The 13,977-nt window shown below is 41.7% G+C and overlaps 1 protein-coding gene across 2 annotated transcripts in view; it reads left to right on the top strand.

The window, feature by feature from the left end:
- COPA (COPI coat complex subunit alpha) overlaps positions 1-13,977 on the top strand; it is a 63,851-nt gene continuing 49,874 nt past the window's right edge. The window contains exons 1-6 of one of the 2 annotated variants that reach the window (XM_049880973.1): positions 1-170; positions 4,474-4,587; positions 4,786-4,859; positions 9,342-9,422; positions 10,952-11,028; positions 11,956-12,065. In XM_049880973.1, coding sequence (XP_049736930.1) covers positions 131-170; positions 4,474-4,587; positions 4,786-4,859; positions 9,342-9,422; positions 10,952-11,028; positions 11,956-12,065 — 496 coding nt within the window. In that variant the 5' untranslated portion in view covers positions 1-130. The remainder of the gene's footprint in view (positions 171-4,473; positions 4,588-4,785; positions 4,860-9,341; positions 9,423-10,951; positions 11,029-11,955; positions 12,066-13,977) is intronic. The other variant, XM_049880974.1, reaches the window with a different exon arrangement.

Raw genomic sequence — 13,977 nt, 5'->3', positions numbered from 1 at the left:
AGAGACCGGAAGTTCGTGTCTTGAGGCGCTTCCGGTGGCTACTGCGGAGGGACGCTGACGTGGAGGCAACCAAAGGGCAGCAGGGAGTGGCGGGCCTCGGAGTAGGACCTCGGAACCGGAGGTCGGGAGGATGCTAACCAAATTCGAGACCAAGAGCGCGCGGGTCAAAGGTATTGGAGAAGAAAAGGGGGAGCACGGAGGCTGGATGTCACGGGCGGCGCTGTCACGGGGGAAGAAAGGGAGTAGACATGCTGGCTGAGTTTGGCCCATCGACGGACCCTGAGGAGGACGGGAGGGAGGGAAGTTAGGCCTGGAGGGCCGTTCTCCAGTCTCCTCTTTGGTGTGTCCTCGGGCCCTGATTTACCTGCAGAGTGGTTTCCAGCCCCGCAATCCCTTAGGTCAGTTCCCTGTTCTTTCCCCTCTCATGCTCCTGGGGGCTGTGGCCGCGACTTTCTTCTGCCGGTAAGGTCTTGTAACCTCTTGTCTTTTTGCTGATCGTGTTGTGGGGAGTGGTCTTGGGGATTGAGTCTCCATCTGTCACAGGCACCCGAGTCAGTAGCTTTGTTGGAGACGAGCACTGGCTACCTCATTTAAGGAAGCCTTGGCTGCGTCATATCACCACCCAGTGCTTCCACTAGGGTCTGTTTCTTACCGGAAAACAGGACTTTGAGGTCTGTAGCTCTCAGTAAAATCTGAGCTTTGCAGGATTGTCAGGTAAAATACCGGACGTTCAGTTAAATTTGAATTGAGATTAACAACGAATAATTTTTTAGTATCGTTCTTTGTTTATCTGGACTTCAAATTTGACTGGGCATTTCCTGTATTTTTATTTGCTAAATATGGCAACCCTAGAGCTTGAGTGTGTAGAAGAGAGGGGTGGAGTTGGGGGCAAATGGCTGAAATCGCAGCAGTAGTCTTTTAGAGTGTTTTAATGGCAAAGGCAAGGAAGTCAGGTCTGCTGAGAACTGGAAAAGAAATTAAAGCAGCAGTATTTGATAAGATGCAGCATAGCAAAGTGGTTTGGAACTTGGTATTTGGAATGAGATGAACTTGCTTCAGTATCCCGAAATAGTCACTAACAAGCTGTATGTGACCTTGGGCGACGTACTTAACATCTCTAAATTTGTTTCCTCATCTGTAAAATGTGAATAGTTACTATTCTCTTATAGAGAGAGAATGCGCCCCAGAGGTGCAGTGGTTAAAGCCCTCAGCTGCTAACTGAAAAGTCAGTGGTTCAAACTCACCAGCCACTCGTTCTGTGGGAGAAAGATGTGGCATGTAAAGATTTACAGCCTTGGAAACCCTATAGGGCAGTTCTGCTCTGTCCTGTAGGATCACTGTGAGTTGGAATCGAATCCCGGGGAACGGGTTGATGGCATGAGTCAAAACTGGCTCCGTGGCACCAGATAACGAGGTATATCATAAAGGTAAAAAGTGAGCAACCCAATGGAAAAATAGAATGAAAAATTTAGAATTAGGAATGTAATTGTTTAATAAACAAATGAAAATATGCCACACCTCACTAATTAAAGAAATGCAAAAAAACAAAAACATTTTTTTGTCTTAGGTTAACAAAACAGCAAATAACGGATAACATCTTATGTTGTCCAAAGTCCGGTGAAACAGGTACCTTTATAAACTTGGTGAGAGTCTATACTGATCCACCCTTTTTGCATTTAAACAGTGTTTCTTGCATGTGGTTGCCGTGAGTTGGTTCAGATTCAGTGCAGCTAACAACAACCATCATCAGAATTTTGAATGCACATACCCTATTCTTGAGCAATCAATTCCATTTCCAGGTCTTTAGCCTAAAACAGTGATAGTGCAGATAGGCTACGTTATATGTGAAAGTGTCTTTGTTGTTATTAGTTGTCATGTAGTCCATTCAGACTCATGGCGAGTATCTTCATTACAAAAACCAAACCTGTTGCAGTGGGGTTGATCCCAACTTAGAGTGACTCTCTAGGACAAAGTAGAACTGCTCCATAGGGTTTCCAAGGCTGTAATCTTTACGGAAGCAGACTACCACATCTTTCTCCTACAGAGTGGCCGGTGGGTTTGAAGTGCTGACCTTTTGCTTAACAGCCGAGCACTTAACCACTGAGGCCACAGGCTCCTCGTATCTTCATTAGGTCCTGTTTTATTGTTGTCGTTTTTTATTAGGTCCTGTTTTTTGATAGCCAAAAAGTGGAGGAAAAAACTTAAATGCCCATCAGTAAAATAATTTAAAAATGTGATGCATTTGTACAGTACACTTAAAGAGTGAGATTATGTTTATGTGTACTTAAACAGAATGAGATCTATGATATATAGCCACATGAGAAAAGAATTTTGCAGAAAATTATAATGTGATCCCCATTTTCATACAATGAATAAGATCTACGTTTGTATGTAACTACATTAAAAATCTGAAAAGGAATACTCCAAACTGTTAATAGTAGTTACCTTTGGGGACTTCCACTTCTAGTCATGGTAGAGTGACAGGGGCCAGATTTATCTTCCAACCTTAAATATCTACACAACCGGACAAAATGTATGAAACAAAGCTTTTCAAACACTGGACAACACGCAGTGCAGGAGAGTGATCCTTGAGAGAAGGGAGATAAAGGAGGTGAGTCCTATGATTGTTTTAGCTTGCTGCCTGAAGAGAATTTCCAGGCCACAGTAGCAGGAAGGAGGAAGAGCCCTGTGGTCTCGCTGAGTTGAACACACAAGAGTTTAGTGTTCAGGGAAGCCAAGGTGGCTAGAATTTGCTGGACAAAGTACCAGTGGAGAGAGTTGCACAGAGATGACTGGAGATCTGCATGGGGTCCCCTTGGGTCTTTGACTGAGGACTCCTTGCATGTGCATGTGAGGAAACTATTCAGGGCCTGGGCAAGAACCACTGGAAAGTAAAAAGCAGAACAGTCTGTGGAGCTCACACAGGGCTTGGAATAGTTTGTTTCTATGAGCCAGAGTAGAAAGGTCCTGATATACAGGGCACCATGCAGAGGCGTCAGAGGGGTGTTGCATTAATACCACCGGGTACCAGTAGCCATTGAGTCGATTCTGACTTTTGGCAACCCCACGTATGTCAGAGTAGAACTGCGCTCCGTAGGGTTTTCATTTGCTGATTTTTCTGAGGCAGATTGTCAGGGCTTCGTTTCAAGGTGCCTTTGAGTGAACTCGAACCTCCAACCTTTCAGTTAGCAGCCGAGAGCATTAACTGTGCCAGCCAGGGTCTCTGTCGTCTTAATAAAAATGTACAAACCAGTTGCCGTCGAGGTGATTCTGACTCATGGAACCCCAAGTGTTGCAGAGCAGAACTGTGCTCCACAAAGCTTTTTATGGCTGTGACCATTTGGAAGCAGATTGTCAGGCCCTTCTTCCACAGTGCCTCTGGGTGGGTTTGAACCGCAAGTCTTTTGGTTAATAGCCAAGCGCTTAACCATTTTGCCACCCAGGGACTCTGTTTGTTTGCTTAATAACCCAAACCTGTTGCCGTTGAGTCACTTCCGACTCACAGTGACCCTATAGGACAGAATAGAACTGCCCCACAGGGTTTCTAAGGCTGTAAATCTTTACGGAAGCAGACTGCCACATCTTCTTCTGTGGAGCAGCTGGTAGGTTCAAACTGGCCGCTTTTCGGTTAACAGCCTGGTGCTTAACCACTGCACCCCCAGGCCTCCTCATTGCCTTAATCCAAAAACCAAACCTGTTGCTGTCAAGTCGATTCTGACTCATAGTGATGCCAAAATAGACCTAGACTAAGAACTTGGCTGCTAACCAAAAGGTTGGCAGTTCAAATCCACCAGCCACCCCTTGGAAACCCTATGAGGCAGTTCTACTCTGTCTTGCCAAAGAACAAACAAATCTGCCTTGGAAGAAGTATAACCAGAATGCTCCTTGGAAGCAAGGATGGTGAGACTGCATCTCACATACTTTGGACATGTCTGAAGGGATCAGTCATTGGAGAAAGACATCATGCTTGGTAAAGTAGAGGGTCAGCGAAAAAGACAAAGACCTTCAATGAGATAGATTGACATAGTCGCTGCAGTAGTGGGCTCAAGCATAACAAATGTGAGGATGGCGCAGGACCGGGCAGTTTTCCTTATGTGGTACGTGTGGTTGCTGTGAGTTGGAACCAACTCGACGGCACGTAACAACATGAGTTGGAATTGACAGCAGCCGGTTTGGTTTTGGTTTGAAGGGCTGCTGTGTACCCACTCTAACAAACAAAGCTTACAAGCAAGCCTCAAAAGGATCAGACTGATTCCAAGTGACTGCATCCTAAAACAAAGCCCAGCAATATTTAAAGGAATATAACAAAAATCTAGTCCTAACAACATAAAATTTACAGTATGTGGGGTCCGATAAAAAAGTATCAGGCATGTTGAATGTATGAATGAACCTAGGTGTTCCTTTTTCTTATCAGAATTGATTGGAGGTGACATTATGGGACATAGCTCGTTACATCATTCTGTTTTTTTCCAGGGCTCAGTTTTCACCCCAAAAGACCCTGGATCCTGACCAGTTTGCACAATGGGGTCATCCAGCTATGGGACTATCGGATGTGTACCCTCATTGACAAATTTGATGAACATGATGGTAAGATACCAATTTCTGTGACGAAGTTAAAGGAAGTGTAAGTATTATCTTCTGGCTTGGTTTAAGCCTTGCTTGATATTAATTTCTTTAGGATTAAAGAATGTGGAAGGGATAGAATTGGAAAATTCTTAATAGAAACCATCTTAGAGATCAGAAACAATACGTGTCTTTAATGTACTTTGCCTGCCTTCTCCCCAGGTCCAGTACGAGGCATTGACTTCCATAAGCAGCAACCACTGTTTGTCTCTGGAGGAGATGACTATAAGATTAAGGTATAGAGGCTCTGGCGTGACTGGAAGAACAGAACAGAAGGATGTGGAAGGTTTGGGGGTTGTGGAAGGAACTAAGAGGATATCTCATTCATACAGAACTCAGGCTTTTGATAAAAGCATTCATCTAGGAAACTTTTTTTTGTTGTTGTTAAGTATTGAAAATAAATAACAAATGGTTTCTGTTCTCAAGCAGCTTTTATTGTAATAGAGGAGATAAATGTGCCTGAATAACAGCACGTACGGTTTGCTGAGTGACATAATAGATATTCCAAGTGAAGTAGAGGAGGGCGACCCAGGTACAGAAACAAAAAGACAGGGCCCATTTGAGAAACTAATTAGTTTTCTATGGATAAAGCATGGGGAAAAGGTGAGAGAAAGGGAGAAGATGAGAGGGTCCAGATCATGGAGTACCTGTTGCAGTGCCGAGGAGTTGGGATGTTATCGTGCAGACAACAAGGAGCAATTAAAGGATCTTAAACAAACCAGTGATACCAGATATACATATTTTTTTTTAAAAGCTCGCTTGGGTGGTAGTGTAAAGAATAGATAGGATGAGTTTGGCCAGACTGGAGACAGACAAACCAATTAGGAGACTGTCGTATAAGGCCATATGAGAGATGAACAGAGCCTGAGCTGAGGCAGTGGCATTCGAAATGGAGAGAAAGAGATAGATGTGAGAGCATAAGGAAATGAATCCGTAACCCTGTTGGATGGATGTTGGAGGGTCAATAAGGGGAAACGAAAGAGACGACTTTTGGGCTTCTAGTTTAGATCACTGGGTAGAAGGACTGTCAATAACCAGGGAAGGGAATACAAGAGGAAGAACAGTTTTCTGGAGGTGGAAGATTTGGGATAATGAGTTCCATTTTGGCCCTTAGGGGACGGTCTAGCAGAGGAACAGATTTGTACTAGAAATATATTTGTGAATTGCCATTAAGAAAGAGGGAGTCAAAGCAGAGGTAATGGAAGAGATTGCACAGGGAGTGTGTTGGATGAGAAGACAAACCATCATTTAAGAGGTAAAGGAAGTAGAGTTAATATGGGAAGGAATGATTTGAAAAGTTGGAGATGAACCAAGAGGAGAAAAGCAGGAGCTCTTAGAAGCCACGAAAGGAGAGGATTTTGGGTAGGAAAAATTGGTCAAAATTAGAGTGAGAAGTTACCTTTGTATTGCTTTATGAGGAGAACATTAATGATCTTAGCACTTTAATATGAAGTAAGGAAACAGACACAGAGTAGAGGCAGTTCTTTGAAGAAAATTGACTGTGTGATAGGCAAGAGCTAAGCCAGAGGCTAGAACCTATAAAAATAATCAAATTTTGTCCTATTTACTTCCACAAGTTATTTTCATTAAGTGTATGTATCCAACTAAACCAGTGAAATTAAACCCAGTAGTGAAATTTACTTCATAGAAAAAGTAAAGTCTTCTACGGGTGCTATCTCAGATAGTTATATGTTGCAGATTATACAGTAGAATTTAGGTGACAGGAGTAAGAAATGACAGCTGCTTGTGGAAAAAACAGGCATTTAGAATTATAGGAAGGACAGTTCTTTTCTCTTCCCTAGTTTTTAGGCATTGCATCCTAGGAGCAGTTAGTGTAAGGTCAAACTACCTGATAGACCTCAGAATACCCTACAGATAGAACTTTATTATAATATTTCTAGTAAAGTATTTGTTATTTATAGTGTGGCCATCGACTATCAAGAATGGTTAAATTAGGTTTCTTATTATCTGCTTGAGAAAGGAAAGAACTGGGTAACATTTAAGAAAAAAAATTCCCCCCCCCAAAATAATTAATATTTTAAAAAAGCGATTATCTTCCATTTATATGAAATGTCCAGAATAGGCAAATCTAGAGACAGAAAGTAGGCCTGGGAAAGTTGGGGGAACTAGAGTGTGACTGCTTATGGATAGGGTTTCTTTTTGGAGTGATGAAAATATTCTGAAATTGATTGTGGTAATGGTTGAACAACTGTGACTATATTGAAAACCATTGAATTCTACACTTTAAGTGAGTAAATTGTATGGGTTGTGAATTATATCTCAGTAAAGCTTTTTTTTTGTTTTTAAAGCGTACTGAAAAAAATAAATTATTAATTCCTGTAGTGGTCGAATGTGTAATGTTGTGTAGTGTTAGGGCATGGTTTTCATGTACATTTCTTTTTTTTTTTTGATTGTGCTTTAAGTGGAAGTTTACAAATCAAATCAGTCTCTCATACAAAAATTGATATACACCTTGCTGTGTACTATTAGTTGCTCTCCCCCTAATGAGACAGCACACCCCTTCTCTCCACCCTGTATTCCCTTGTCCATTCAGCCAGCTTCTGTCCCCCTCTGCCTTCTCATCTCCCCTCTAGACAGGAGCTGCCCATATAGTCTCATGTGTCTACTTGAGCAAAGTTGCTCACTCCTCACCAGTATCATTTTTTGTCTTATGGTCTAGTCCAATCCCTGTCTGAAGAGTTGGCTTTGGGAATGGTTCCAGTCGTGGGCTAACAGAAGCTCTGGGGACCATGACCTCCGGGGTCATTCTAGTCTCAGTCAGACCATTAAGTCTGGTCTTTTTATGAGAACTTGAGGTCTTCATCCCACTGCTCTCCTGCTCCCTCAGGGGTTCCCTGTTGGGTTCCCTGTTGTGTTCCCTGTCAGGGCACTCATCGTTTGTGGCCAGGCACTATCTAGTTCTTCTGGTCTCAGGCTGATATAGTCTCTGGTTTATGTGGCCTTTTCTGTCTCTTGGGTTCATAATTACGTTGTGTCTTTAGTGTTCTTCATTCTTCTTTGTTCCAGGTGAGTTGAGACTGCATCTTAGATGGCCACACGCTAGCGTTTAAGACCCCAGATGCTACTCACCAATGTTTTCTTAATAGATTTTATTATGCCAGTTGACCTAGATTTCCCCTGAAACCGTGGTCCCCAGACCCCCACCCCTGCTACTCTGGCCTTTGAAGCATTTGGTTTATTCAGGAAACTGCTTTTGGTTTAGTCCAGTTGTGCTGTCAGTTATGTTTCTCTTGATGACTAATAAAGCTGAAAACTTTTTTATAAAATGGGGGAATGTCCAGAAAAGGCATGTCTGTGGATCATGTCACTTGATATAGCCAGATAAATACAGCATTGATGTGATTAATATAATACCAAATAAGACAGGAGGCCAAGCAAAGGGCCAAATTAATGGTCTAAGGACCCTATGGGTCCTTCAGGATTTATAGTTCTGGAGCTTGATAGAGGACATTTAAGGAGTTAACACAGTTTGAAGCTTAGAAATATGAAAATTTAAGGCACTGAACTCTATAAAGGGGAAAAAAAGGCCAGGTACAGAATAGTATTTGTGGTAGGATCTGATTTTTTAGTATAATTCCTCTGCTTACACGTGTATTTGTATATAGATGAATGAACAAATGGGGGTGGACTTTTTATGTTATTTTTCTCATTTCTGCATATACGTGCTAAGTATCTCCTAAGTGTCAGCCACTGTTCTAGGTGCTCCTGTTGAGCATAATGGACAAGGACCCAGTCTTTGAGCAGCTTACATACTTGTTTAGAAAATCATACTTGTGGGTTGTTTGGATTTGTTACAGGAACTGGTGTTACTTCTTTAATTTACAAAAGAAAATTAAAAATTTTTTAAGTTAAAAAAAAAAAAGATTAATAAGAAACTGGCCCAGATAGATTATAAACAAATAAAAATGTTTAAAAGTGGGGGGGAAGCATCTGACTTCTCATTTTTGCACTTTTTTGGGTGTTTTTTTGGTTGAGCAGGATGAGCAATCTACATTTATGGTCCTGATTTTAGCACCCTCTTCAATTGTGTCCACTGATGCCTGGTGCTTTGGTGATTGACTCAGCTTCATATCTGAATATTTTTTTCTCTGCTTAGCTCAGCCTAACTGAGCAGCGTAGTGTTTTCATAGCAATGAGTTAAAGTTTGTTGGCACGATAGCGAGTACACGCTATGAATGTATGGGCATCATTTGCCACAAGTTAGGGCTCTGAGATGATCCATACGCTACGTTACTGCTTCCTTTAGAGTTAGGGTACCTGTCCTGTTTTGTTGTTTTGTTCTGTTTTGCCCTGAGCTAAGGTGATAGGTAAAGCACTAATTATGTTCAGTCTGAGGAGAACACAATTAAAGGGTAGAAAGAAAAGTTTCAAGTTAAGCTCGGGATAAGCACCTTGTCTTGTGCTGTTAACTAGAGATGGTTTCTCCTCGAAGAAAGGGAAAACCTTTCTGTAGTTTTGTCTTTAGCTTTTCTCTGGTCTTGCCATCTTCTTCCCCGCCACCCAGGTTTTTTAGCTGGCCTGCATTTTCATCCTTCGTCCTCTTGCCTCCAGCCTTAATCAAGACTTCCTACCAAGGTTTCTAGACTGACTTAGAAATGCTAAAATATGAGTCCATACTTGTTCATTGAGAAACCTGAGCCTTTGAGAAGCCCAAGACCCTCATGTTCTCTTCCTCAGTTGGATATCTCTCTTTGCAGGTTTGGAATTACAAGCTTCGACGCTGTCTTTTCACATTGCTTGGGCACTTAGATTATATCCGCACCACGTTTTTTCATCATGTAAGTAGCCATGGTGACCCCATAGGAGTCTTTTACTTTGTCCTCAAGGATCTATGCTGGTAACAGAATTGTTATTGGAGTGCTTCTTCTAGAATTTGTGTGGTGTTGACCTTTTTGCTTTGTTTCCTTCTTCAAAAGAAGAGCCCTGGTTAAAATAAATTTAACTGAGTTCACAGGGTTCTGTGAGAAAGCCCTTGTTTTTCTATAGAGAATAGTGGGGAGAGTTTGCTGAGCTAGCAAATAAAAGTTTGCAGGCTAACCCCATGAAGAATATTAGTAAATAGTAGGTGTATCTGGAGGAAAGTCAAGCTATGTTGTTATTTTGATGAACTAATAAATTTTTTGAACTATTAACAGTCATGTTCTATCCAGGATTTTGGGATCTGGTAGAGGCTGTTCCCCTAGCCAGGCTTTCTACCTTCTCTGATGTGTCAGGTATCATAGTAGACTTAGATGCTAGCTCTTAACTTCTTAATTCAGTCCCAGCCTGGCTGGATTGCCTTATCATTTTATGTTATTAGACTTGACTTGGACTATTTTTTGACTCTCAGTAAAAGAAGTCTTTTGAATTACATTAGAAAGAATATAATGAAATAAAGAATTTCCTAGCAGAGTGTACTTAATTTTTCCTCTTTTAAAATTTAAAAGGGAGACCTGTCTTTCTGGAATAATTTACCTATTTGAAAAGGATGATATACTGAAGGAGTAGGGTAGGATGATTGAGAAAATTACACCTGTAACATTGGAAAATAATAGCCACTCAGGATAATCTATTAGATAGGAACTGTTTGTCATTGCCATAAAGGACTCGTTGAAGACCCTTGCCTACAAGTTGCCATCTAGCTAGAAAGTGAGGAAAAACCTTATTTTCTATAATTTTTTTTCAGTTCAGTAAGTATGTATGTGCATTGTACTTGCTAAGCTGTGTGCTAAATACTGGGGCTACAGCTGCAAATAAGAAAATATTTTCTTTTTCAATAAGTTTATAGACTTCAGAAAGGCTAAGTCGTCGTTATGTGTTGCTTTCTGCCTTGATTGGGAATTTTTTGAAACTGAATGGCCTAACAGGAAAAAGTCAGACTGTAAAGCAATATTTCCATCCTAGAGAGTTAAAGAAGATTCTTCCATGGGTTCCTAACTTATATATTGTATTTTGTATATACGTATATTTAATCGGTATATATAGATTATAATTTATAAGATCATATATAAGTACACATACGACACACGCCTATATACAAAAGTAAACACAAATGTATGTTATACTCTCTGTTGTGTCTGAGAATCTATTATGCCTTTGTGGCTTCCATTCTTAAATCTTCTAGTTCATAGTGCCCAAGTTGGAAAAAGCTGGTAGAATGGTGGCAAGAAGCCAACTAGCCTGACTTCAGAAGCAGCAGCCTCCTTGCTGATAATAGCTGAGACATTAGGCAATAGAATGATCCTCCCTAAAAGGCAGAAATGGTTATAGGAGCCTGGCAGAATAAGTTTGTCTAACGTTCAGCCCGTTTGTCTGGAATATCTTTCAGGAATATCCTTGGATTCTGAGTGCCTCAGACGATCAGACCATCCGAGTGTGGAACTGGCAGTCTAGGACCTGTGTCTGGTAAAGAGGAGGCAGAGGGCTCAAAGGGAAGATTAGTTCTTGCTAGTTTTTTCATAATCAGCTTCTCTTCAGAGCAGTCATCTCCTGTCCCAAGGCTATGTCTGCTGATCAGTTACTGATTGTAAGATGCTTTTAGGTACAAAATGGTAAATGTGGAGGGCATCTCATCAATAATGTATGAATCTAGGTTTTTGTAATTGCTCCTTACCAGGGAAAGGAGGTCATAGCTAGGTGTTTAGAGCAAGAACTTTTAGCTGAGTTTCAATTCCATTCCCATAAATCCTGAGTCAAGGCCTAGACCCCTGTCCACCTTTGTGTCTGGGCCTGGGGTTCTAAATCAACCTTTCCACGGTGAAGTAAGGACCATTTAAAACGATGCCCTGTAAGAGGGATGGATACCCCTCTAAAATCTTACAGAAAATTTCCAAGATGAATTACTAAGATTCCATTTCTTTTGATATTTTAATAGCTTTAATCTGAAAGGAGAGCTGCGTGACCCCAGTTCTCCTGACGTCGTTGCTGTTGTTACTAGTTGCCGTTGAGTTGGTTCTGACTCATGGTGACCCCAGGGGTTCGGAGTAGAACTGCTTCGTAGAGTTAACAAGGCCTTGCTTCTGAGGCAACTCTGAGTGGGTTTACATAGCTAACCTTTCAGCTAGTAGTTGAGTGCTTGACTATCTGTGCCACCTAGAAACTCCCCCCTGAAGGTAGTAATGGTTGAACACTGAAGCATTAGAGCCAAGAAAAGAGTTATCGTTGAAAGAGCTGACCATGGCTGTTAGTGCGGGGTTGTTAGTGCGACCAGCCTTTACCTTTGTGAAAGTGTAACTGGATAAACATCTGTTGACTATGAAGGGCGCTGTTTAGCGTAGGAGTCATCGATGGCTGTTTGTAATTTGGTATTGTCTTTCTTTTTTCTTCTTGCAGCGTGTTAACGGGGCACAACCATTATGTAATGTGTGCTCAGTTCCACCCCTCCGAAGACCTGGTTGTATCAGCCAGCCTGGACCAGACTGTACGCGTTTGGGATATTTCTGGTGAGCTACTCAAGTTCAGGGGTAACCTAGTCATGTCTGGCGAAAAACTGCAATTGCCTAAAATAGGGTAGTTGGCTTAGAACAGGAATATTTAGAGTATTCTGTTCCAGCATAACAGCATCTTTGTTTTTGAGGGTATTGAATCTGCTTTGGTGGTTCTTTATGTTAGAGGTATTCACTAAGAGAGGCTGTTGCTCTGAAAAATTCATTCGAGTTGCAGAAATTTTCACTTTTCAGATCAGTTTTTAGTTAAAGTGTGTATACTGTTGGGTGTGTTTGATTAAGAATAAAGCTTTTTTCTAACATAAGAAAAAAGACACATTTAACGAAAATGAATTTTGAGGCTAGATTAGTGCAGGGAAGCAAGACTCGTGGATCCTACTGCCTCACGGAGGAGCATGGTGCGCTTGTGCGGATTTTTGCATCCAGAATACCTTTTAATGGACAGGCTTTTAGAGTAATAGAGTAGGCAGACTTCTAGGACTGGAAATTAAGTAATTTACAGATTTTGGATAGTTGGGGTAATTCCTCCTTTTACAGTCTTTGTATCTGATTTCAAGGTAATGATTTAAACGTTCAGTGCTGTATAGGAGAGATCTAAAAAGATCTAAGTGGAGAATTTAAATGCAGAGAAAGGAATGTGCTTATGAAATAGGCATGCTGGATAAATGGGAGTGCTTTGTCAAGTGTTGGAATAGGGAAATGAGAATCGGGGACATTTACTTGTCACTTGCTGAATTGTCTCTTTCTAGTCTTTTTTTTTTTTTTTTTGCCTTAGAAATTCTTGGAGATTGGGTTCTCTGAAAGGTTAGTGGCTAGACTACAAAACTGTTTTCATTCTATAAAAAGAAGGCCACTTCATAGGTCCTTGCTGGTTTGTAATGGTAAGAAAACAGCAACCTTTCTGCCTTGTACAAGTAAGGTGATGACTTCTCCCAGATATCTTGTGGCCTGGTAGGCAGGGGCAGTGTAGCATTTGCCGTTCTTCTAAGCCATTAATCAACAGCAGGCAGAAAAAGCTAGATTCCCAGATGCAGCGTTTGGGATGTTGTGACAGCAGTTGTTTAAGATTCACGTAGCATAAAAATAAGCCAAGGGGAGATGGGACAATGGGAGAGCAGAATCTCTGATCATGTTGTCGTTGCCATTTTTGCAGGCTCAGAATTAGAAGGGAGGCGTAGTGGTTAAGTGCATCAGCAGTTAACCATAAGGCCGGCAGTTTGAATCCACCAGGCTCTCCTTGGAAACTCTACGGGGCAGTTCTACTCTGTCCCGTAGGGTCGCTATGAGTCAGAATTGACTTGACGGCAGTGGGTTTGGGTTTGGTTTAGTGTAAAAAGAAGGAGCCCTGGTGGCATAGTGGTTAAGTGCTGGTCTGCCAACCTAAAGGTGGGCAGTTCGAACCTACCAGCCGCTCCGTGGGAGAAAGATGTGTCAGTCTGCATCTGTAAAGAATTATAGCCTTGGAAACCCTGTGTGGGGCAGTTGTACTCTGTCCTGTAGGGTCTGCGTGAGTCAGAATTGACTTGATGGCAACAGGTTTAGTTTTGTTTTAGTGTGAGCAAGATTGCATCGGTGATAGGACAATTATACTGTCTTCTAGGGTTTTTGCCATTGCAGTTTTTCGTCAAACTAACTAGGCTTTTTGAAGTACACCCAGATGTGACCAGTCATGCCAGCAGGAGGAGCTAGGCACAGGCACGGTGGGTCTGTGGCCTCTCCTCACTGCCAGTCCCAGGGATCTTAGCATCCACTCTCACAGTTACCTAGATATGGTTCTCTACAGTTTTTACTGTGCACACATTCAGAGCACCCTCTCTGTCTCAGGATATAGGAGCCTGGTGGAGTTGGATCCTGGCTGATGCTACTCTAGCTGATCTGGGGCAATTTTTTAAAATAGCCTTTCTCAGCT

Source organism: Elephas maximus, chromosome 3 (genome assembly GCF_024166365.1).
Source record: "Elephas maximus indicus isolate mEleMax1 chromosome 3, mEleMax1 primary haplotype, whole genome shotgun sequence".
NCBI lineage: Eukaryota > Metazoa > Chordata > Mammalia > Proboscidea > Elephantidae > Elephas > Elephas maximus.
This window is presented reverse-complemented; position numbering and strand designations above follow the sequence as displayed.